Source organism: Aethalodelphis obliquidens, unplaced genomic scaffold (genome assembly GCF_003676395.1).
Source record: "Aethalodelphis obliquidens isolate GAN/ISIS:26980383/991018 unplaced genomic scaffold, ASM367639v1 scaffold22, whole genome shotgun sequence".
NCBI lineage: Eukaryota > Metazoa > Chordata > Mammalia > Artiodactyla > Delphinidae > Aethalodelphis > Aethalodelphis obliquidens.
In genome coordinates this window covers 10,839,062-10,862,510 of record NW_020837966.1, presented here as the reverse complement: position 1 = coordinate 10,862,510, position 23,449 = coordinate 10,839,062, and the positions used below count along the sequence as shown (strand labels likewise).

Sequence of the window (23,449 nt, the reverse complement as noted above, 5' to 3'; positions counted from 1 at the left end):
CAAGAGGTCTCCACGACCCGGTGGCACCCTGACTTACTCATTTCCTTCCAGCATCCTAAGGCATATCACAGTTCACTAGTGCCAGTCACGTGAACTGTTACATTTTATGATAGAATTTCTACTAAATTAACCCTCACAAAATGAATAACTGGCCGAGAAGACTATTACAGCAGAGCTATGATCTGAAGATAATACTGGTATTGCAAGCCTGGCAAACAACGTGAAAATGGTAGAGGGGACATCAGTCCTGCTAACAAGTAGTTCTGCCATCCACGTCACGAGATTAAAACAGTACGGGTGCACTCAGGATGAGAGGTCAATGAAAATGTTTCGAGTTTATCTACAAGTCCGCTTGAACCACAGATTCGCATCCAGTATCGTCAACAATGAGCCTTGCCTTACATATATGTGGTACCATAACATATGGCAAACAATAGTACAAAGCCACCACAGTTACCAAGATATTTAAAAATAGAGTTTTGGGGGAATTCCCTGGCAGTCCAATGGTTAGGACTCCGCACTTCCACTGCAGGGGGCACGGGTTCGATCCCCGGTCGGGGAACTAAGATCCCGCGAGCGGCGTGGCGCAGCCAAAACAATAAATAAATGAATTTTTAAAAATAAAAACAGAGTTCTCTAGCCCATCTTTTTAAAACTTCTGTATTTGTGTATGTTTTATGAGATGTGTAATAATGTAGTATATTAATACAAAGTAAACATACATCATGTAAAAGATACATGGATATATATTTGACTGATATTTATACATTATATTGATATATTTTTATATTACTAGTGATCTATTTAAAGATATTTGGCTCATTGCTCAAAAATATTTTACTGAAGTAGGGCAGGATCAAAAAAAAAAGTTGGCAGCCTCCGGTTTGAAAAATCAGGCCTTCTTGTATTTTAATCGTGTCATTAGACCTTGAGAAACCTCCAGTGTTGGGTTTAGCAAGAATATACAATTTTTTTTTTTCATCGAAGAGAGGGAATTTAGTGGGAAAAAGAGGGTTGGGCCTGGAATCAGAAGGGGCCAAACATCAGTGCACGCAAGGCACATCAAGTGGGCTGATTTCATTTTCCTGCAATGATCTACTCTTCTCAAAGCCCTTGTTCCACAGTCACACAGAAAGCCGTGTGTGTCTACTCCCCAAGCACAGGCCAAGCTTGCATGATGGCAGTGAGGTCGACACAGCACCTAGAAGGCTAGAGTGTCCACCCCTGAGACTCTGAGCCCCTCCTGTCCCTCTGCAGAGGTGAAAGAAACCCAGGAAAGGAGCCTGCCTTCCCTGTGCCTGGAAAAAACAGACAGCCTGCACCAAAGCAGGGCACAGTGCCACCACAGAAACAGATCTTAGCAGGCCCAGCTTTGGTTGTGCCTGTAGCTCGTCCACATTCCCTTCGTTTAGGGGATTTTCCAAATATTTCGCTCCTCCTTGAATGCACATTTCCTAGACCCCACGTGGCTCCTGAGTGAGAACTCTTTCGTCGCATCCTGAAAAAGTGGATTTACTGGAGAAGTGGGTCCCCTTCTGGGTTCATTTACAGCATCTGTGACTGTGAGAACTGGGACAAAAGACGCAAGTCATAGCACCGACTCTGAAGCACCCTGGTGAAAGGCATTTCCTAAGAACAGGTCCTTCTTCAAGCTGCATGCGCTTCCCTCTGGGCCAGGACAGGGCTGGGTGCTGTGTGATAAGGTGTCAAGTCCAGGTGAAATCACATTGAAACGTGGGACCCTAAGCACGTTCCTTCTCACCTCTAAGTCTCACATTTCTCATCGGATATGGTCCCTTCCCTCTTCCCCTGCAGCCTCGGAAGGAGTTCTCCTCTTGACATAGCGGAAGAAATCCTGATGAATGGAAAAAAGAGTAGACTAGAGGTTCTGTCTAATATAGAAGGACACTTCTTTCTCTTATACATCCATCTTCTTATTTGAGGAGCACAATGTGTGGAGTACATTCTCAGCTCAGTGTTGTTTTAGTACTCCTGAACTTTAGAGAAGTACAAAAGCAGAAATCGTGACCCCTACTCTTACAGAATTAGCCAGAGAGAGAGAGAGAAGAGAGCAAAGAATGCCATTTTTGTCCTCAGCCCGGGCTGCTTGGCACCAGCCAGCCCTGGTAGGTGGAGCCTTGGATCTGAGTCCGATGCCCAGGCCTCCACTTCATTTAACTGCCTTCCCGCTGGCTGTGGGACACAGATGAGACCCTCAATTCTCAGCAGCCAAGTTTCTCGTCTATGAAAACATGCCCATAACAGTGTTCCTATTTTCTGGCTAATATGATTGTCCTTTTTCCCTGCAGGTTATTCTCCATCCCACTCCCAACAGCCCCAAACAGTCAGAGTGGCACAAAATGACAGTCTCCAAAAACTGCCCCGATCAAGACCTCAAAATCAAACTTGCCGTCCGAATGGATAAGCCTCAAAACATGAAGCATTCTGGGTAAGTGTTCCTTCTCCGAGTGGTAATTTTGGACCCACCCCATTCATTTCTTAAAATATTTAAAAATAAAAATAGATAAAAGTTGATCTTCAGAGAACGACATGGAAGAACAGCCAAAGAAATATGAGAGATTATTAAAATACCTGACTTTGATACTTACTATATAAGCTTCCTCAATTCTTATGGCTACTGTATTTGCATTTGCTAAACCCCCAGGATAGGGTCATTGCCTTATCCTTTTCTAATAGAATTTCCAGTACAGTTCAAAAGCTTCCTAGACTCATGCTGGGTGATTCTGGTCTAAGAGGTTTTACTGGCCTCACATCCCTCCTTAAAGGCATCCAGATCTTTCAGATTCTCTGAATCACGCACTTACACCTTCATTAACAACCATACCCAGGAGGTGTAAGCAGTTGCTGTAGGGGACCTTCAAACAATCAACTCACGTTGAATCAGTTTTAGTGTTTAGCATAACATTTAAATTAACCAGAGAGTAGAAATTTTATGATTGTCTTCAGTTTCTTAAGGTTTGAGAGGAATGACCAATTAAGTAATCTCAAGTAGGATAAAAAGAATAGGTAAACTGTAGTTTTATTTTGCAGATCAAACCAGTGGTTTGTATAGGAAATGTTTATTGGCAAGTGGGTATGTGCTGAGCCCCGTTGCCTATTAAACTAAATTGCTTGGACACCTCTATCTCAGAAAATCTGACCACTTAGAAAGGAGCTGGGCCATTTAACTCTGACTAGGGGAATGTTTAACCAGTGGAAGGGACTGGATTGTGTTCCAAGGATTTTGCAGGTACCATTTGCCAACCAGCTATCATTCTGCTTACGTGTTTGTGAAAGGACTTAAAGTAATAAAACTGACATGAAAACTGAAGCTTGGTTATGCGCTAGAGATGTGGGGAATTCAAAAACCCAATACCAGGGGCTGGTCACTGATTAAGACAGATTTAAACAGAAGCCCGTGAGAGGTTCAGGAGGGCGTGGTCGGGATAGGAGGTACACATCCCAGCAGCTGAGCACACCACGGCAGCATGCAGTCGGAGTAAAGAGCAGCGCCCTGGCCCTGGTGCCTCAGAGTTCTAGGGAACAAAGAAGGCTCAAGTTTCAAGTGAAAGGTAGATACTTACTAGGGAGGGTATTGGAGGGGGTCGGGCATGGGGAACTCCAAAGGAAGCAAAGGTCTCCCACCAACTAGAAACTGGCTGCTGAACCTGAGCTCTGGCTTGGATTTGGAGAATTTCCATGGCATTGTCTTTTTTCTTTTTAACATCTTTATTACAGGATAATTGCTTTACAATGTTGTGTTAGTTGCTGCTGTATAACAAAGTGAATCAGCTGTACGTATACCTATATCCCCGTATCCCCTCCCTCTTGTGTCTCCCTCCCACCCTCCCTATCCCACCCCTCTAGGTGGTCACAAAGCACCGAGCTGATCTCCCTGTGCTATGCGGCTGCTTCCCACTAGCTATCTATTTTACATTTGGTAGTGTATATATGTCCATGCTACTCTCTCACTTCGTCCCGGCTTACCCTTCCCCCTCCCCGTGTCCTCAAGTCTATTCTCTACGTCTGCATCTTTATTCCTGTCCTGCCCCTAGGTTCATCAGAACATGGCATTGTCTTGAGGCCAAAGTATTCCTAGAGTTTTAGGTGGGATTTTGGCAAAGCTCTTCTGCCTGTGGCCGTGAGAAGGCTGTAGGGGAATGAGCCAGTCCCCTGCTATACGCTCTGTCCTTTTTCAGCTGTCCACGATGAAGGGCTAGCTTTGCCTCATCTCAGTTAGCATCTCATGAAAATGTTTGTGTCATGTTTCTAAGGTCAGCTTTCCCTCCTTCTTATCATTATTACTGGCATATACTCCCAAAATGTTGAATGGGATTTCTCCCTAATATCCCTTCCTCTGCAATACAAACATCCTAGTTTCAAGACAAAGAATTTGAGAATTCTGTTAGGTTCCTGTAGCACCCAGGAACAGCGTTTGTGTCTTAAGCAAAGCATTGGCTCGTAAATACTTGGTAAATATTTGCTAAAGGAATGAGAGCATGAGTGGGCAGGTTGGAGGGAAAGAGGGCGAAGTGAAAAGGGTAGAGCAGACAAAAAAGAGAAACAGAAATATGAATGAATATATCTGTCCTTAAACCTACTTCTTAAAGAAACTTCCTGAAAAAGATCAGTAGCTCAACCCACTTTCTAGGCCCCTTTGAAGCTCTGTGCTAGGAGTTTTACAAACACTCTCTCGTTTAATCCCCACGGCAAGCACTTGACATAGGTATTACTTTCCTTATTGGACAAATTCCCATTTCCCACATTCTCTTCAGTTCTCTAACCAATCTGGATTAAGAAATTTTTCTCTTGATTCATTCTTAAAATTACTAACATATTTCAGACCATCTTGACCCTATGGATGATAGAAGAAATCTGTAACTCACTTCTGACAGGCTCCACAGTGATTTCATTTTACTAGGCTACCATCTAAAAATTACCCCTGCCGGGAAATATACCAGGAGGGCCTAGGGCAGCACTGAAAGGTGGACAGTGGGTACCTTAAAAACACTGTCAGACCCACTGTGGCCTAAATCAGGGCTGGACAACCTTAGCTACCCAAGGGATGATTCAAGGAAAATAAAAATGTTGTGAACTACATTTTTTTTCCATTTAAACTTAAAATAGCTTTATGAAGCCCTATTATATGGGGAAGGAGGATAGAAATATCAGAACAGTGTCACAGCTTAGAGAATGAGAGAGAGAAAGGAATTTTTAAGAATCAACTCTGAGGTTATAAATTGTGTCTACTTCGATGTTTATTAAAACCTAGAGGAAGGGAGGGTGGGAGGGAGGGAGACGCAAGAGGGAAGACATATGGGAACATATGTATATGTATAACTGATTCACTTTGTTATAAAGCAGAAACTAACACATCATTGTAAAGCAATTATACCCCAATAAAGATGTTAAAAAAAATAAATAAATAAAACCTAGAGGAAACCTCAGAATTACTCCTTGTTGGTGGACTGTGGTTCCTGGAATGAGCCACTGAGCCATTCAGAATAACTTTATTGAATAGAAAAATGTCAGTGAGAAAATCAACACTAGCTTTTGGCCTTAAGACATGAGTATTAGGGGTATCTGAGAATGAGCATCTCCTCGGTGGCTTTCTAATTTTTCATCTTTTATATCCATATGATGTTCTCAAGTTCAGGAAGTGCATTCACGTGCATTATCTCATTTTATCCCTGAAACAGCCTCCCAAGGATTAGTTATTGTTATCCCTCCATCTTAATAAATGGCCTCTCCCTTCGCCCAGTTGCTCAGACCAACATCCTCAGCGTCATGTGACACTTTTCTCTCTCTCTCACCCTTCATCTCATCCATCATCACGTTCTCTTCACTCCACCTTCAAGGTAAATCTAGAGTTCAACCTCTCATCACCACCTCCACACCATCATTCGAATCCAGGCCTCCCTCATTCTCCCTCTCACCTGTTGCACTTGTCTTGTCAGCAGTCCCCCCGCTGCTGTCTTTGCCCCCTGTAGGCTCTTTCCCACCCTGAAGCCAGAGTAATTTTTTTTAAAACACAAGTCAGATCCTGCCACTTGAATGCTGGAAAATCTCCAGTGATTCCCCATGTCGTTCAAAATAAAAGTCGGTGTTGCCTCTGTGGCAACAAGGCCCTGTCTGATAAGGACACCACTACTATCTGACCTTGATCACGGCTCTAGCCTCCCTGGCCTCCTTGCTCTTCCTGAAGACTTCATGTGTACGCCCACTGCAGGGCCTTTGTCCCCACTGTTTCCTCTGCCTTGGATGCCCCTTCTCCCCCACCCAGATGTCCACATGGCTCACCTTGATTTCTGTGTGTCTTATTGGAATGCCTTTCCTGGCCCATCTGTGTCCTCTGTCTGTCTCTTACTCTGCTTTGTTTTCACCAGAGTACTTACAGTCATCTCACATACCAGCTATTTCTTCATTTATTATTTTGTTGTCTGTCTTCCCCACTGGACTTTGAGTTCCTTGTCAGCAGGGGCATCTGCCTTCTTTGTTCGAAGAAGCTAGTACAGGGCCTGACATGTAGTATAAGTCCAATAAATGTTGTTGCATAAATGAATGTGAATGAGTCAATCTCTACAAATAAGGAAACTGAGGATTAGAGTGGTGAACACACTTGCCCAAGTCAGAGTAAGCATCAGAGCCAGGTCTAGAATTGTGTTATTTCTTTCCATTTGAAATGAAAGAAATCAACTTAACTGAGGACCTGAAACATGAATAGAATACAGAGCTTCCCATGACTCCACTTGGAATTCATTCATTGCACCACAGCTTGTAAGTCTTAGCCATGCTTTTTTTTTTTTTTTTTTTGGCTGAATATTTTTAATTTAATAAAAGCTATAAAACTTACATCCAAAAAGTTCAACAAACCCACGTTTAAGAAAGATGAAAAAAATTACAGCAAGGTACAGTGTAAGTATAAAGCTAATAACGAGTGATAAAGAGAAAATCATAAAAGCAGCCAGAGAACAAAGAAATGTTACACAGAAAAGGATAAAACAGTTCTTGTTAGAAGCATTGCAAGTGAGAAGACAGAGGAGCAACACCGTTAATGTACTCAAGTCTATATGTGCAATGAAAACATCTTTCAAAGTGAATGACAAAATAGTTACCCATGCTTCTTAAAATCCCCTTTCCTTTTCCACCTTCTTAGCTGTGCCATTGCTCTAGACTTCTTGTTTTCAAAACCATCACACTCCTCTCCCTTCCCCATAAGTCCCCAAGATACCACTCATATTGACACAGACTCTCAAACAGAACTACCTAGACTGACCTAATTCAATATATTTAGGATCCCACTTTATTTCCCATTGGCTTATTTTCTATAATTAGATCAATTAAATCAAGTTAGTTGATAGTGTTGTTTAAATCTTCTAAACCTTTACTGATTTTCTGTAAATTATTGAGACAGAGGTATTGAAATCTGACTATAATTGTGGATTTGTTTGTTTCTACTTAAGAGTTCTGTCCACCTTTGCATCATATATTTTGAAGTCTGTTATTAGATGCATAAACATTTAAGATTACTGTGTCTTCTTGATGAATTGACCCTTTTATCATTATAAAATGATCTTCTTTATCCCTGGTAATATTCTTGGTCCTGAAATTTATTTTGTGTGACAGTAATAAATATAACCACTCCAGATTTTTTAAAAACCAATGTTGGCATCGTAATTCCTTTCCCATCCTTTTATTTTTTGCCTCTTTGTGTCTTTAGATTTAAAGTGCATTTCTTGCAGGAAGCATAGAGTTAGGTCTACTGAGCACTTACTGGGGGCCAGTTACTGTGCTAACAACTTGACATGCATCATCTCCATCTGTCCTCACAACAACCAAATGAAGTAGATCCTATGCTAACCCCATTTTACAGCTGATTAAACTGAGGCATGGGGCAGCTAAGCCTAAGGACCTAAGGACCCAGAAATCCCACCTAGGTATTTCCACCTTGAGTTTGAGATATAACCCCTCAGCTAAACTTTGGCTCACTGTACTAGAATGTTGATTATCTATTCATAAATCCAGATTTGCAAATATCTGGATAGCCTGAAGAGGTAGTTGAGGGTCACTAATGCCCGCACAGGTAGATCTGTCTATGGAATGAAGAGCTGGAGGGGGGAAGCCACCTGTATGTCTACAATGACAGAATTCCATCTGCTCCAGGTACTTTTCATTCTGCTTAATGAGTGTGTTTCAACCTAAGAAAATATAGAACCAGAGCTGACTAGACAGAAACTGTACATTGTAGCCCTCAATTTTTCTTGGTTTTGATATCTGGTATGTGCCAAATTAGCAATAAATTCTGAGGAAGCCTCAGAGGGAAAGCCCTTCTTTCATGCAAACCAAATGATGCTTCCCAAAGGAGCATTGTTCGTTTTCCTCCGATCCCACTCAGCTTTCCCATTCAGAAGCCTTCAACCACAAGTCCTCTCTGTTTGATTGGAATAGCCATTCATGTTCTTAGTTCAATAAAGAAACCAAAGTTTGTCACCTATAAGAGGAAGAATAGCATGCTGAAGAGGGCCCTCTGGAACCAGAGTGTTCTGGGTGTAAATTCTGCCTATGTCATTCACCAGCTTGGCGCCCTGGAGAAATGACTTGACCTTTCTGAAGTTCAGTTTCCTCAGCTGTAAATTAGGAGTGATAACATAATGACATACCCAGTGATAATTGCTTACTTTGTGCCAGATATTGTTCTAAGCGCTTTATGTCTCATTAACTGCTTTAATCCTCACAGCAACACTTGAAGTAGGTACCATTATGACTGTCCCCATTGTACAGATGAGAAAACTGAGGTAGAGGTAAGTTTAGTAACTTGCCCAAGGTCATGCAGGAATGTAAGCAACGTAAGCTTAAGCAACATAAGCTCCAGATTCAAGCTCTTAACCCTTCCGGGTGGGTATAATAAGTTCACATAAAGTACCTGGCACAGCACAGAAGACTAGTAAGACTTCACGAGCAGTAGCTAGCATTTTTATCATGAAGGAAAAAATTAATGATACCATATGAATTACATTCTGTGGGTTCACGTGAACTCCTTTTCCTACTTCCGTTCTCATCAGTTAAAACTATAAACACTTTAGAGGTCGTAGCTGTGTTTGTTGTTTTGAATCTCTTCATGTGGATTCAAGTTAAGAAGAAAAATTGGTAGTAGCGGCCAGAAAAGTATGAGAGTTACAACGTTACTAGGCATTACTAAAAATAGAAAAATTTTCGCCCATTGTCTTATTTATCTTTTAATTCATCTATTTCCCTGTGTACATATGTCCAAGGAGATTTCTTGTCACATATTTAGCTATTAATAACTACTCGTAACGATACACTTACCTCTGTACTCAAAGATATTTTATAATAAGGCTGATATTTATTATGCATCTACTTCCTGCCATGCCTCGTGCTTATACTTCACAAGCATCATCTCGTTTAATCTCCACAACCACCCTGCAAGAGAGGGACCATTCCTGGCCCTGTTTTCCAGAGCACCGAGTGGTTAAGCATCTTGTCCAACATCTCAGATTAACCACTAGAACTGGAACACTATACCCTTAATCGGTACAGACCAATAACCCTGTCTTTCCTTGGACCTGGCTGAAGGTTCCTGTTAGGTCCATTTCTGCCATGAATACAGTTACATATTATTTCAAGAAGGTTAAGAACACTGTCCAGGGCAGCTAGGTAATCCACGTAACCAGAGCTGACCATGTTGGCCTCGGGGCTGAGGCACTTACCAGCCGTCCAGCCATTTCCACGGCCTCAGCCTCGGTCCAGCCACCATCCTCCTTCTGTCGTCTGCACTACTGTAACCGTCTCACTGGTGTCCCTGCCTTCTCTCTTGCCTTTTCCATCTACAGTGCATTAACCACTCAGCAGCCACCGGCATCATCTTAAATAGAAATATAATTGTGTCACTTGCCTGCTTAAAACCCTTCTATAGTTTCCCATCCTTATTTAGATGGAGTGTATTCCTGATCTAATTTGCCCATTAAAAGATCACTCTGTCTGCCATGTAATGAAAAGAGTTAGAGTGAAAGCAGGGAGACCAGAGAGGAGCCTGTTGCTGTGGTCTGGGTAGACATGATAGTAGCTTGAATGGGGAGTAGCAGTGGAGATAGAAATAGATGGGATATATTTTGGGAGGAAAAAAAAAAAAATCAAAGAACTTGGCAGTGGAGTGCATGTCTCTATGCAATGTGTGAAACTCTCATCAGAAAGTTTGATAAAGATGGCTCCGGTTTCCCAAGGCATTCATAACTAACTGGAATATGGCAAATGTATACTGACCACCTACCATACATCAAAAGCTGTGCTAGGAATTTAGAAAGGAAAATTGAGAAAAAAAGAACAAGTTTCCTTCCTTCAAGGAACTCACAATCCAATAGAAACAATACATATGAAAATAAATAAATTATAGCAGTGCGATCATTGTAACTACCAGCAGAATTATCTGCAGGGCCCAGGAGGTGATGACATCACGGTAAGGATTCAAACTTAGGAAGAAGATGAATTCTAACATAAGGAGCAGGGAGAAGGCATTCCGGGCACCATAACACGTGCAAAGTTATGGGGGTGTGCAACTTTATGGTGTGGTGAGGAATTACAGGTAACATAAGGCACAGAAGCTAGCAAACAAAGTCATTTTTAGGCCAGGTCAAGATGCTCCATTTTGTTTCTATAGGCTAAGGTTTCCCTGGGTCTCTTCTTACCACTGATGGTACACAAGATTGTTTCGTGGTATACAGACAAGCATATATTAGTTAAGCAGTTGTTTATGTATTTTAATGTGCATTATGTAATATAAAATTAGTATATCAAAGCTACAATGTAAAGTTTCCTTTCAAAATAAATTTATTCTTGTTAAATACGTCAATTTAAAGAAAAAAGGCAAGTAAATCATACAACAGATGGACCGATCTGGGATAAATCATGGAAGTGCAAGATGAGTGGTCAAAGTTGCGGGCTCCCCTCGTGTCAGTGGGGGAGACTCACTGAAGGAGTTTCAGCAGGGAAATTCATACATGCAGATGGTAGGATCCGTCCCACGGCCAGGAGGAGGATGAAACTCATTCTGGTGAAACCGATTAAGAGTTTCCTCTGTGGTTTACCATGGCCGTAAAATGTGTGCTGGGTCTGAAAGAGTGGAGGTGTGAGCAAAGTAAGGAACTTGGCAGGAGGTAAAACTCAAGTGCACTTGGTAATTAAAGAATCAGCATGAGGAAGCAAAAGGACCCGGAAGACTCACATTCCTGGCATGAAGGTCTGAGTACTTCGGCCACCAGCCACTGCTACGAGCCCCTGAAATTTGTCCAACAGTGTACATTTTAATTAGGTGCATTCCTCATTGTGTTCCAAAGCAGAAATTGTGTCTGATTCCAAGTGAAGTGGGGATTTGGAAGTTGTCCAGTTGGGTTTTGATAGCACATAAAGCCAGTTTTGGAACTCGAGGATTTGATTGGGTTTGAGTATGACCAGATCTCTCTTCACTTGGTCCAATAGAGCTTGAAAACCACCAGCCTCACTTCCCTGATCAATGCCAGTTCAACGTGTATCAATCCATCAGGCCAACAGGGTAATTCAGGAATGAATTAGTAACACTGACCATGAAATCTCCAGACAGCTTTGAAGTGTGCCTTTGTTGTTCTCAACCCTCCTTTAACTAAATTTTTTCTGCATAAAGATAGATTTCCATCAAAGAAGAGCAATTCGGGGAGAGGGACGGGTGTGGGGAGGACTTTCTATGCCGACTTGAAACTTCCTTACTGTAACATAACTACATTTGCCAGAACTGCAGGAAAAGCAGACAAGGTTTGCTTTGTTTACTAAAGGTTTTCCTGAAAGAGACTTGACAGGGGGTGAAAGAGTTGGAGTTGTGAGATTTAGCACTCTTTTTTTCTCTCCTGTGCAACAGCTCTCAGGAGTTTCCCTACCTATAAGACGTTTAGCACATAAACAAATTAAGGTACAATGTAACATTTTCCAAGGTGTTTCCTGGAATCAGTCAAGGTTCTAAGGCAAGTCTGATGATGGGCCACAATTCCTCCTACAAACCAAAGTAAACCCTGCCTGCTGCTCTTCATTCTTCTCAACCACACAGCTCCAGAGTCTGCAATCTGTTCCTGAGCCCTGTGAGTCTCCTTGTTTGCGAGCACCCAGCTTCATGGTAAAGTGAGTTAAACAGCTCACTAGCTCAAGCATTAACGCATCTCTGGTCTTTTTGCTTTCCTTCAGGTATTTATGGGCCATCGGTAAGAATGTCTGGAAGAGATGGAAGAAAAGATTTTTTGTCTTAGTGCAGGTAACTCTTCAACTCTCATATCAGTCTTAAGAGCCATTATTTTTAAAGATTCAATAGGATTCATTAATGTTTTTGATATAATTTACCTTAAGTGCACAAAGCTCAAGTGTTTAACTCAGTGAATTCCTATATATTACTTATGCATGCAACCACCGTTCAGAGGGATACAGAACATTTCCAGTACCCAGAGCGCTCCCTTCTGCTCCTTTTCCTTTTTACATCACTTTCAAGTTCTAAAAATTAATGCATGCTCATTATTTTTTAATTCTAACAATACAGAAATATATATGAAATGTGGGAGCAGTAAACTCCCACCCCTGCCAGCGATGCAGGAACCTAGGGAGGGAGCAAGTGTGTGCCTGATTAGGGCAATAGGGACACTAACATTATTTTAGAAGAATCTGCTGTTTCTAAAAGCACTAAGGTAGTCATTATGAGAAAAGCCAGAATTTAGTTGGACTTTTTGCATCTCTTTCATTGTTTAGTAAGTTTGATTTTGAATCACCTGTGGAAGAACATTCCAGTCTTCTTGATGTCTGAGGCTTCCAGACCCCCTATAATTATGTTTAACCATCTAAATATATCTTTCCACATAGGCTTTTTTTAAATAATCAAACTCTTCATGTTGTTCATCAACTTGCTTTTTCGTTTTTGAACACAATTCATTGTAGACATTGTTTCATGAATGCACAGATAGCTCAGATTCTAATACCTGTGGAATTTTCCTTTTGGAGGTACTTTGGGCTTCCCCAGTTGGAACTATCATTAACCATGCAGCAGGGTACATCTCTGTATATAAAGATGCAGGTGTAGATATAGATATTGACGTTACTAATACATCAGTAATATATAAATAATATTATTGCCCTCTTCATTGTATCTTTAAGAAAAAAAGATTCCAGAAATAGTAATGCATGTCCTCGAAAATCTCCATGCCCCCCCTTTTTTTTGGTTTGTTTGCTTTTTGCATCAGGATTTTTTCAGTTTACAAAGGAATTTGTCATTGCCTTTTTTTAATTTGCAAGTTTCACCAGAGCATGTGAGCTATAATTCAATTTGCCAAAAGTTAATTTATTCTGTCCTCTGAAAGATGTCACAAAGTGAGTCAACTTGTAATTTAGTGACTAAAGGTGTTTACTGGGTTATTGTGTTGGCTATGAGCATTGACTAGTATTTTGAGCACTATGGATTCTGAAATCTCACAGTAAAAGCAGCTGCCTCTTAGTCTAAATGGCCTTGAAAGTTCCACCAACCCTGAGCTTCTAAGGCTACACCTTCTACAGATCTACTCAAGCTTCTACTGTGTCTCTAAGGCAAACAGCATCTGTCTTGCATCTAGAAGCAAGAGGTAATCTTTGCTTTCATAATCACTATGGGGTGCAACAAAACCTTAAAATAAATTAACCAAAGGAAAACTTTGGAATTATTCCCAACCATCCAAATAAGCCACAGCTAAGTGATGGAAGACATTTCATCCAGAGATACATTTCCTCAGAATATCAGCTAACCAACATTTATTGAGTACCTGTTTTGTGAAGGGTACATTGATAGGTCATAGAGAAGAACTGGGAGACCTGGTCTCTCACTTCCAGAAGAGGATCTCTTACAGTTCTTTATAGGCAAATAGCAGAAACAGACTCAAGGTAAGTAAGGTTTTAAAAAAAGTGTATTGGAAGGCTCTTGTGGCAGTTCATAGGATTGGTGGTAAAAGCTAGTACCCAGAGTAGTTCCAGAAATCCCGGTGGTGGGAACCATGGCCAGTGTCATTGACATGGCTGTAAGACAAAATCAGCTCTGACCGTTTTCTGTCTTTGTGTCTCCACTTGAGGACCAAATCTGAGAGAGGGAATTGGATTGGTCCAGCTTGTGTCACACCAGCTTTTCAGAAGGGCAGACCATGTTGCTTTGATTCACAGTGCCACTGAGCTGTCTCCAGTGCAAAATCAGCATGCCATTACCAGAAAAAGAAATGGATGCTGAGTAGGCAAAAACAGCTGATATCTACCCTAAAGAGAGCATGTAAGTGGAGCGACAAGACACATTAAAAAAAAAAATACCTAGGAATAAACCTACCTAAGGAGACAAAAGACCTGTATGCAGAAAACTGCAAGACACTGATGAAAGAAATTAAAGATGATACAAACAGATGGAGAGATATACCATGTTCTTGGATTGGAAGACTCAACATTGTGAAAATGACTATACTACCCAAAGCAATGTACAGAGTCAGTGCAATCCCTAACAAACTACCACTGGCATTTTTCACAGAACTAAAACAAAAAATTTCACAATTTGTATGGAAACACAAAAGACCCCGAATAGCCAAAGCAATCTTGAGAAAGAAAAACGGAGCTGGAAGAATCAGGCTCCCAGACTTCGGACTATACTACAAAGCTACAGTCATCAAGAGAGTATGGTACTGGCACAGAAACAGAAATATCGATCAATGGAACAGGATAGAAAGCCTAGAGATAAACCCATGCACATATGGTCACCTTATTTTTGATAAAGGAGGCACGAATATACAATGGAGAAAAGACAGCCTCTTCAATAAGTGGTGCTGGGAAAACTGGACAGCTACATGTAAAAGAATGAAATTAGAACACTCCCTAACACCATCCACAAAAATAAACTCAAAATGGATTAAATACCTAAATGTAAGGCCAGACACTATCAAACTCTTAGAGGAAAACATAGGCAGAACACTCTATGACATAAATCACAGCAAGATCCTTTTTGACCCACTCCTAGAGAAATGGAAATAAAAACAAAAATAAACAAATGGGACCTAATGAAACTTAAAAGCTTTTACACAGCAAAGGAAACCATAAACAAGACGAAAAGACAACCCTCAGAATGGGAGAAAATATTTGCAAATGAAGCAACTGACAAAGGATTAATCTCCAAAATTTACAAGGAGCTCATGCAGCTCAATATCAAAAAAACAAATAACCCAATCCAAAAATGGGCAGAAGACCTAAATAGACATTTCTCCAAAGAAGATATACAGATTACCAACAAACACATGAAAGGATGCTCAACATCACTAATCATTAGAGAAATGCAAATCAAAACTACAATGAGGTATCACCTCACACGAGTCAGAATGGCCATCATCAAAAAATCTACAAACAGTAAATGCTGGAGAGGGTGTGGAGAAAAGGGAACCCTCTTGCACTGTTGGTGGGAATGTAAATTGATACAGCTACTATGGAGAACAGTATGGAGGTTCCTTAAAAAACTCTAAATAGAACTACCATACGACCCAGCAATCCCACTACCGGGCATATACCCTGAGAAAACCATAATTCAAAATGACACATGCACCCCAATGTTCATTGCAGCTCTATTTACAATAGCCAGGACGTGGAAACAACCTAAATGTCCATCGACAGATGAATGGATAAAGAAGATGTGGCACGTGTATACAATGGAATATTACTCAGCCATAAAAAGAAATGAAATCGAGTTATTTGTAGTGAGGTGGATGGACCTAGAGTCTGTCATACAGAGTGAAGTAAGCCAGAAAGAGAAAAACAAATACCGTATGCTAACACATATATATGGAATCTAAAAAAAAAAAAAATGGTTATGAAGAACCTAGGGGCAGGATGGGAATAAAGATGCAGACCTACTAGACAATGTACTTGAGGACATGTGGAGGGGGAAGGGTCAGCTGGGACAAAGTGAGAGAGTGGCATGGACATATATACACTACCAAACGTAAAATCGATAGCTAGTGGGAAGCAGCCGCATAGCACAGGGAGATCAGCTCGGTGCTTTGTGACCGCCTAGAAGGGTAAGATAGGGAAGGTGGGAGGGAGGGAGACGCAAGAGGGAAGAGATATGGGGATATATGTATATGTATAGCTGATTCACTTTGTTATAAAGCAGAAACTAACACACCATTGTAAAGCAATTATACTCCAATAAAGATGTTAAAAAGGAAAAAAAAAGATTTAAGATGAAGATTTCAAATGCTGGAATAAAAAAAAAAAAAAGATACATTAAAAGAGGCAGCTCTGGATTATGGGTGATTCTCCCCTTTGCATGCTTCTCACCTAGCAGAGCAACCTCCCTTAGAATCACTTGTGTTCTGACCTCCCTCAGTAGACCATGTGCTGTTTCAGGGTCAGTTCTGTTTCCAACTCATCTAGCTGTGCTTCTCTCTTTACCCCACCACACACACACACACGCACACACACACACACACACACACCTTCCAGCTCAGTGTCTGGCATGGCCATTCAGGAAGTGTTTAGTGGAAGAAAGAAGGAAAAGGAAGAGAGAGAAAAAGAGCCCAGGCAATGCTTCACGTGGTTCTGAGAAAGGAAAGATCGTGTGACCTAGAGAGTGGCTGGTGACACCTTCCAAGAGGAAGTGGGGTAAGTGGCCTTGTCATGTAATATGGAGTCTCTCCTCCCACTGAGGTAGCCAGTTACTGGACACAAGACTTTTCTCTGACAATCTTTGAAATGATGAAGTACTTAGAAGATGTCACTGGCCTCTTAACTTTGGGAGAGATTTTAGGGGAGAAAAAAACTCTTCAGAAAAAAAAAGAGGAATTGTGCTGCAAATATTAGTGAAGCCATGTCTATACGATATATACTGAACCCAAAAGAAGAGAATGATTGTTCTAGGCCGTGTGACTGGAGCACAGACGTATTAGGTCCTTCACACTGAGCCTTCTACCAAGAGAAGATAAGAAGCGCTCAGTAGCTACAAAGCAAGCTATGTGCTCACTTCTGAAAATCAGAAAAGGGCATCCAAAACCTGTCTACAGCTCGGCATTTTTCCTACAAGGATTTCATGAGAGGTTTCACGTACATGTGATTCTCACTAGCTTTAAAGAGCCCTTGAGGTACACTGGGGACATGCATCCCCCAAATCCAACCTTCTGTTTCAGCCTAAATCCAAAGTCTCCATTAACACCTTCTGTGGCCTGCAGAGGTGATATGACAGCCCCACCATCACAAAGGTAATGGGGGAGCCAGGAGGAAAACTCAAGTCTTCTGTTTCCATTTTTGTCCTGTTCACTACAACAGTGTCTACAAGCAGTTTTGGTGGCCTACCTAGAAAATACTGCATCACTTTTAGATTCTTCTCAATTTTTCATCTCTACTGTTTAAGTGATCACACAGCATTCTATGAAAATGATAAAGAACAACTTAAGCCCTTTGAAACAACCGCAATGCCAACAGAGTTGCAGGAGAGAAGTTCAAAGCCCTCAGTCCTGGCCCAATTCAGGGAAAGCAAAAATATCCCAAGTTGCTTGAAAGAAAGATGGCAGCTCAGGCAGTGACCACAGGCGCCCAGCAGCTGCATGCAGTGTTGAATCCGGTCTTACGTACAAATGGTTTTCGGTTTCTTTAAGCCACCACACCCTTCCACTGAAATGCAAAAGTGAAAACAGGAGAACCAGTCTGGTCAAATATGGGGAAGGGTGAGGGAGCTGAGGAAGAAAGCAGATTCTCCCTGTCCTGCCCCCAACTCCCCAGCAGCCTCAGAGGGATCTCTGTGGGACAGTGTGAAACCACCACACAGGAGTCATAGCTACCCAAGTGACTTACTGAATGTGCCTTTCTATTCAGGCGCTGGGTCTCATGGAGTGTTTTTTGTAGAGAGCTGGTAACACATAATTTCCAACGTGATTATGAGTTCCGCTAGATTTAATACAAGGAAAATTGTTTGAAAAGCCTAAGGAGAACACATCCAACACCAGTCTCCTCAGAGTTCATCTCCCCTCCCACCCCAGCTGTCTGTCTGTCTGTCTGTCTGTCTCTCTCTCTCTCTCTCTCTGACACACGCGCGCGCGCGCACACACACACACACACGCGCGCACACACAGAGAGAGAGAGAGAGAGAGAGAGAGTCTACATTTCTGTCTGTAATGCAAAACTATTAAATTCTCTCAGGGAGATTTCCTTTTAGAGCTACTACCTCGGGGAACCAAAGATAGGTTATAAATGGGCTTCCTACTAACCAGGGACAAAGGCCACCCTTAGGGGGGTGTTGAGCCAAAGCAGCAATTTCCGTGGTTAAGGATCGAGGCTAAAATGATTATGGATGTGGCTGGAGTCTGCCCTACCAGCTCTGAAGGGAATGAAGCAGTTGCAGGGTGTTTCTCTCCCAGAGACTTCAGTGTTCCTACACAGTGTTCTCCAAGTATGGCCCTGGACTGCCTGCACTGGGTGTTTTTTAAAATGCAGAGGGACTTCCCTGGCGGTCCAGTGGTTAAGACTGCGTGCTCCCAACGCAGGGGGCAGGGGTTTGATCCCTGGTCAGGGAGCTAAGATCCCACATGCCATAGGGTGCAGCCTAAAACTAACTAAGTAAATAGAATGCAGGTCCCAAGGGCCATCCAGAAGCGTCTGATGCGCAGAAGACTCTGAGATGGAGCTCAGGAATCTGTATGCTTCACAAGCAACCCGGGAGGTCCTGATGCAGGGGGTCCGGTGACCATCTTTGGAGAAACACTGCCTCAGAGGTCATTGTCCCTTTTAAACTGAAGTCTCCCATTCCTTTTCGACCACACTCTCTCAGAGTTTATGTTCTCCAAGGAAATGAGCATCAGAGTAGCTAAACAGATGATTTTGCGCAAATGGCATGACAAGACCTCTCAGCTGTGTTCCTTGAAACCCCAGTATATGCCCTATGAACATGGCTGCAGACCCTAACACAAGGAGTAAGGAGAAATGGGTCCCCGGCACCCTGAGTCAGGACATTGCTGGGTAAACTCATTCTAAACCCCAGGGGCCATGGTAAGGAGCAAATATGTTGATTACCGTCGTTAGGAACGGCGACCAAACCAATGTTAATGATGAAGGTGCCAATTCCACCCTGAGCTCCCCACCTTGGGTGTGGGAGGAGAGGAGTGGAAGAAGCCAACCCGTCATCCAGACCAGGTTAGAAAGCCTCACCTCGATCATCTTTTTATTCTAAAATATTTTTCTTCTGTGCCCCAAAGATTTCTGTACTGTGTTAAGGACACGGCTTATCCCTATTTCGCATTGGAGGAAACTGAGGCTGAGGCTGGTTAAATGACTTGCTCAAGGTCAATGGCTCATAGGCAGCCTATGTGAATCCTCACATAGGCCTTCTGATTCCAGATGTCTTCCAGGACACCAAGCACTGAGACGGCACTGTGCTCAAGGGGGTTTATACAATGTCCTAGATACAGTGTCCTAGAACTCACACACCTTGCATCAGTTAGAGACAATGTGGTCCCTAAGTCATAACCTGTTTCGGGTAACCTAGAGATAATATAATGCACCCAAATTCTGACCGTTCCAGTTTTCAAAAAAATCTAAATCTGAATGAGATAAGATATTGGCTGATAATATAAAACACCCTGTAATACAACAGTTGTCACCCAGAAAACAATATTAAGTTAACTATGAAAGTGAATTGTAAGGCATATAATGAATGATTTATAGGTGAATGAATTATAGGTGAATGATTTATAACTGAATAAATGTTCATTCTTCCCACTCAACTTCACAATGGCCCTAAAGGGCATTTGCATTTATGTTCTGTTTGTAAATGACAACAGTCAACCGGAATTAGCTTAAGTTTTAGAAGAGGAAGAAATATCTTGGTTAGTTCATTAAATTACTAATTAACTAAAGAGTTTTCTGGCATGGCTAGGTCCAGAGCTTAAACAAAGTCATCAAGACTCAGTCTCTCTATCTGTACCATCTGTTGACTGTACTTTCATCTAAGCCGACTTCCCCCCAAGCCGACTTCCCCCCCGTCAGGCAAGCTTTCTCAATGCAGCACACTCTGGAAGGTCAAGGCTTAAAACAGTTTAGCAGCTCCCAGACCCTTGCTATTCCCTCACACTTCAAGCTCTGTAGAAAGTCTGAGGCTCCCTCCAACCTTGCAGTAATTAGAAATATGCAAAAACAAATCATTTCTTCTCCCCTCCTTTTTTTCCTAAAGTAAGTTGCCAAATTCCAGATTAAAATGGTCCTAATAAACCAATTCGAGTTTTTTTGAGCCCCAAGTTTGCCCGGAACAACTTCAACAGTATCACCAGAAGGGGGCAGCAACATACAGTGCTCCAAGAAGCGAGGACCTGAAATAGAAAAAGGAAAAGTCAGAAAGCCCCAAGCATGTAGTAAGAGTAAATGCCTGAATCTTGAAATAACAGCCTTCTGTCGTGATATTTCTCTGATCTCAAGTAAGTGTCTGCAATCGTCTATTTGGCTAATCATCATATTAACGAACTACATCATCTCGGTGTTGCCAGAGAGGTAAAAAATCATTGCAGAACTGTTCCAGCAATGTCTGTGTTCACTGTCATGCCAGGGGGTGTGGGAGATAGGTTGTCCGTGGGATCAGTAGTGGATTGGAGAAACATGTAAATTTGGGAGGGAGAAAACCTCTTTATTGGGTGGTACGTACTCATTTTTCTAGAACCAATCAGACTCAATTAGTAAATGCCCGTTACATGGTAGATTTTGCTCATGGCAAGGGGAATATAACCAAGGTGCATGACTCCCTAGGCCTGCCTTCAAAGGATTTATAACCTAGTAGGCAAATACACCTCCTCAGCTACTTTGTGTTAGGATGTTAGTGCCAAATGCGTGGCAACTGCTTACGTAAATGCATAAATTGAGTATTTGCTAGGTGAGTGTCACGCACGGTGTGAAAAGCCCTTCACTGCTCTATTAATCCTCCAGTCACAATAAGACCCAGGTAAAATACAGATGAAGACTCTGAGTTCTATATATGACAGCTTCTGAGAGCTGGGATGGGGCCCCAGGCCTGTGTGACCCCACCCAAAGCTTGCACTCTTAAATCCTCCTTTTTAGAAGAGACTGTTATTCGTTGTTCTGCTTATTACAAAGCGTAATACATGTCCACTTATGAACATACTCTGAGTGGCTTTATGTTTCCCTTGAAGCCCATCAAGACCTTGCAATATAAGGAACAGATTCTTCAAACTATATGCGTGATCAAGAAACCCATGTCGGGCAGAAGTTTTCATCAGGAACCAACAGAGGGCAGCAATAGATAAATCAACCAGTAGAACGTTCTCCCGTGGACTCCCTTCATCTTGCCACTGGGACCTTCAGGCTGAGGACTGTGGGAGATGTGTGCAGGCTTTGAGAGCGCCAATTTCTTACCCAAAAAAAAAAAAAAATCAGACCCATGGAGAAGGAGATAAAAAATGTCCCCCGCCGGGATCAAAGTTCACTTAGGAAATGTCTGTTTTAATAAAGGGAACTAAGAGATGAGGGATGCGGCACTACTTCACTAAGACGTTTGACATCCGTGGATGGTAAATACGCCCCTGAGCTTTTAGCCCGAAGCCTGAAGGAGTCTTGCTCTCCCCCGGGCTCCTTGCAGACAAGCCGGCTGTAGAAATGCTAAGTATCTGCGCTGGGTCTGGATGCACCGAGGCGACAGGAACCTGAAGGCTGGCCTGCAGCTGCAGAGCCCGCGCCCAGCACTGACGTGGGCCGATGCCCGTGTGGGTCGTGAGGGCCACACCAGCGACAACAGCCGTGCCGTGCAGGGCTGAGGATGGCTCTCCCATGACTGGCACCTAGAGATCGAGCATTCATTGCTTGTGACAGCATGTCACTCCTGCACTTGTCTGAGATGAAGGGAAGACTTTTCAAAGTGACCAAAAGCACTCCTTCAGTGGCAAGGGGGAGGGTGGGCTGAGACATGCGGCTCAGTGCTGAGAACTGGCCTGCAAAAAGTAAAATACTAAAAGAAACGGAGGGCATAAATAAATGCATAAAAGTCTAGTCCCTAACTTCTGACCGAAAGGCCTGGGTCAAGTCTGAGAGCTTGACAGTCTCAGCCAGAGCCAGGGCCATAGTCATATCAGGTAAAAGCTAAAAGATTGCTGCTATGCAACCAGTTTTGACCCACCCAAATGTCAGTTTCGTGTAGCTCAGCCCAATTAAACTAGCAGCAGTAATGATAATAGCTAACTTCTGTCCAGCACTTCCTAAGCATCCGGGAAAGATGCTAAATACATTTTACTTATGAACTCATTCAATCCGCACAATAAGCCAGTGAGAAGGTAGGTTCTCAGATTATATCCATCTACAGATCAGGTAACAGGACCAGAGAAGTCTTTTAACTTGCTCCAAGTCACACAGCCAGGAGGTGGAAAAACTCAATTTGAACCCAGCTCCTGAGTGCAGGGCCTCAGGGGAAAGGACAGGCTTGAACACGGAGGGTTTTTTTCAAGGAAAATGGGCTCTAGAGAACCAACCTCACAATCTGTGCTTTTCTTTTTTAGGTGAGTCAGTACACGTTTGCCATGTGCAGTTACCGGGAGAAAAAAGCGGAGCCTCAGGAACTTCTCCAACTGGATGGCTACACTGTGGATTACACGGACCCCCAGCCAGGTACCCGCCCACCCGCTAGGCTGTGAACCCATAAAAATCTCCCCCTTCCCACGTGAACATTCAACTAGCATTTTCTGGGCACTTCCTCCCTGTTGGACACTAAGCCACGTGGACGAGTAAATGCCATTCCAATCAAGGACTTTGTTTTGACTCAAGGGATCCTCATAAAACCAAAATGAAAACAGAATACGTTTTTCTTCTATGTAGCTGTGCCCATATCAAATTTGTACTCCACCCTAGAATGTTCAAAAGAAATTCCTGAAAAATAAGTCCTACATGTACACCAACGACCTTGTGTGTGTGCATGTGTGTGTGTGCGTGTGTGTGTGTGTGTATGTGTGTCTTGTTCACCAGTGATGTGTGGGCTTGGCAGGTATTGCGTCTCCATGTCCAAATAAACCTGTCCTGTACGTACACATTTGTTAACTACAGTTGAAAGTTAGCTGATGGTACTTGAAAAGAAAGTCCTCGCTAAATGGTTTTTTTCCTAAAAAGACACTAATCTACAGTATAGACATCCAAGCTCCTCAACCTTATGTAACTAAGAACCACACAAACGGTAGTATTTCTCGTAAGTTCTACATTGCATAAGTTCCACATCCTGCCCCCTCACACCTCTCCCCCCACCCATTTTATCTTCTTCCCAGAAAGAGATGAATAGAAATCCGCCTCAAGGAACCTTCAAAATGGGGGGGAGGGGCGGTGCGAAATCATTTCAGCATATTAATGAGCAACAGGCACCAACAGCCCTCTCCCAGAGAAGTTTATTTTTATGCCAAATCTG

At 42.4% G+C, this 23,449-nt stretch overlaps 1 protein-coding gene across 8 annotated transcripts in view; it reads left to right on the top strand.

Moving 5' to 3' along the window:
* CADPS (calcium dependent secretion activator) overlaps positions 1-23,449 on the top strand; it is a 478,811-nt gene that overhangs the window by 289,249 nt on the left and 166,113 nt on the right. For all 8 annotated transcript variants that reach the window (XR_003435859.1, XM_027121298.1, XM_027121292.1 and 5 more), the window contains exons 8-10: positions 2,310-2,449; positions 12,226-12,292; positions 22,557-22,665. Coding sequence is in view for 7 of the 8 variants with exons in the window: in XM_027121298.1 (XP_026977099.1) it covers positions 2,310-2,449; positions 12,226-12,292; positions 22,557-22,665 (316 nt within the window). In the remaining variant the exon portion in view is untranslated. The remainder of the gene's footprint in view (positions 1-2,309; positions 2,450-12,225; positions 12,293-22,556; positions 22,666-23,449) is intronic.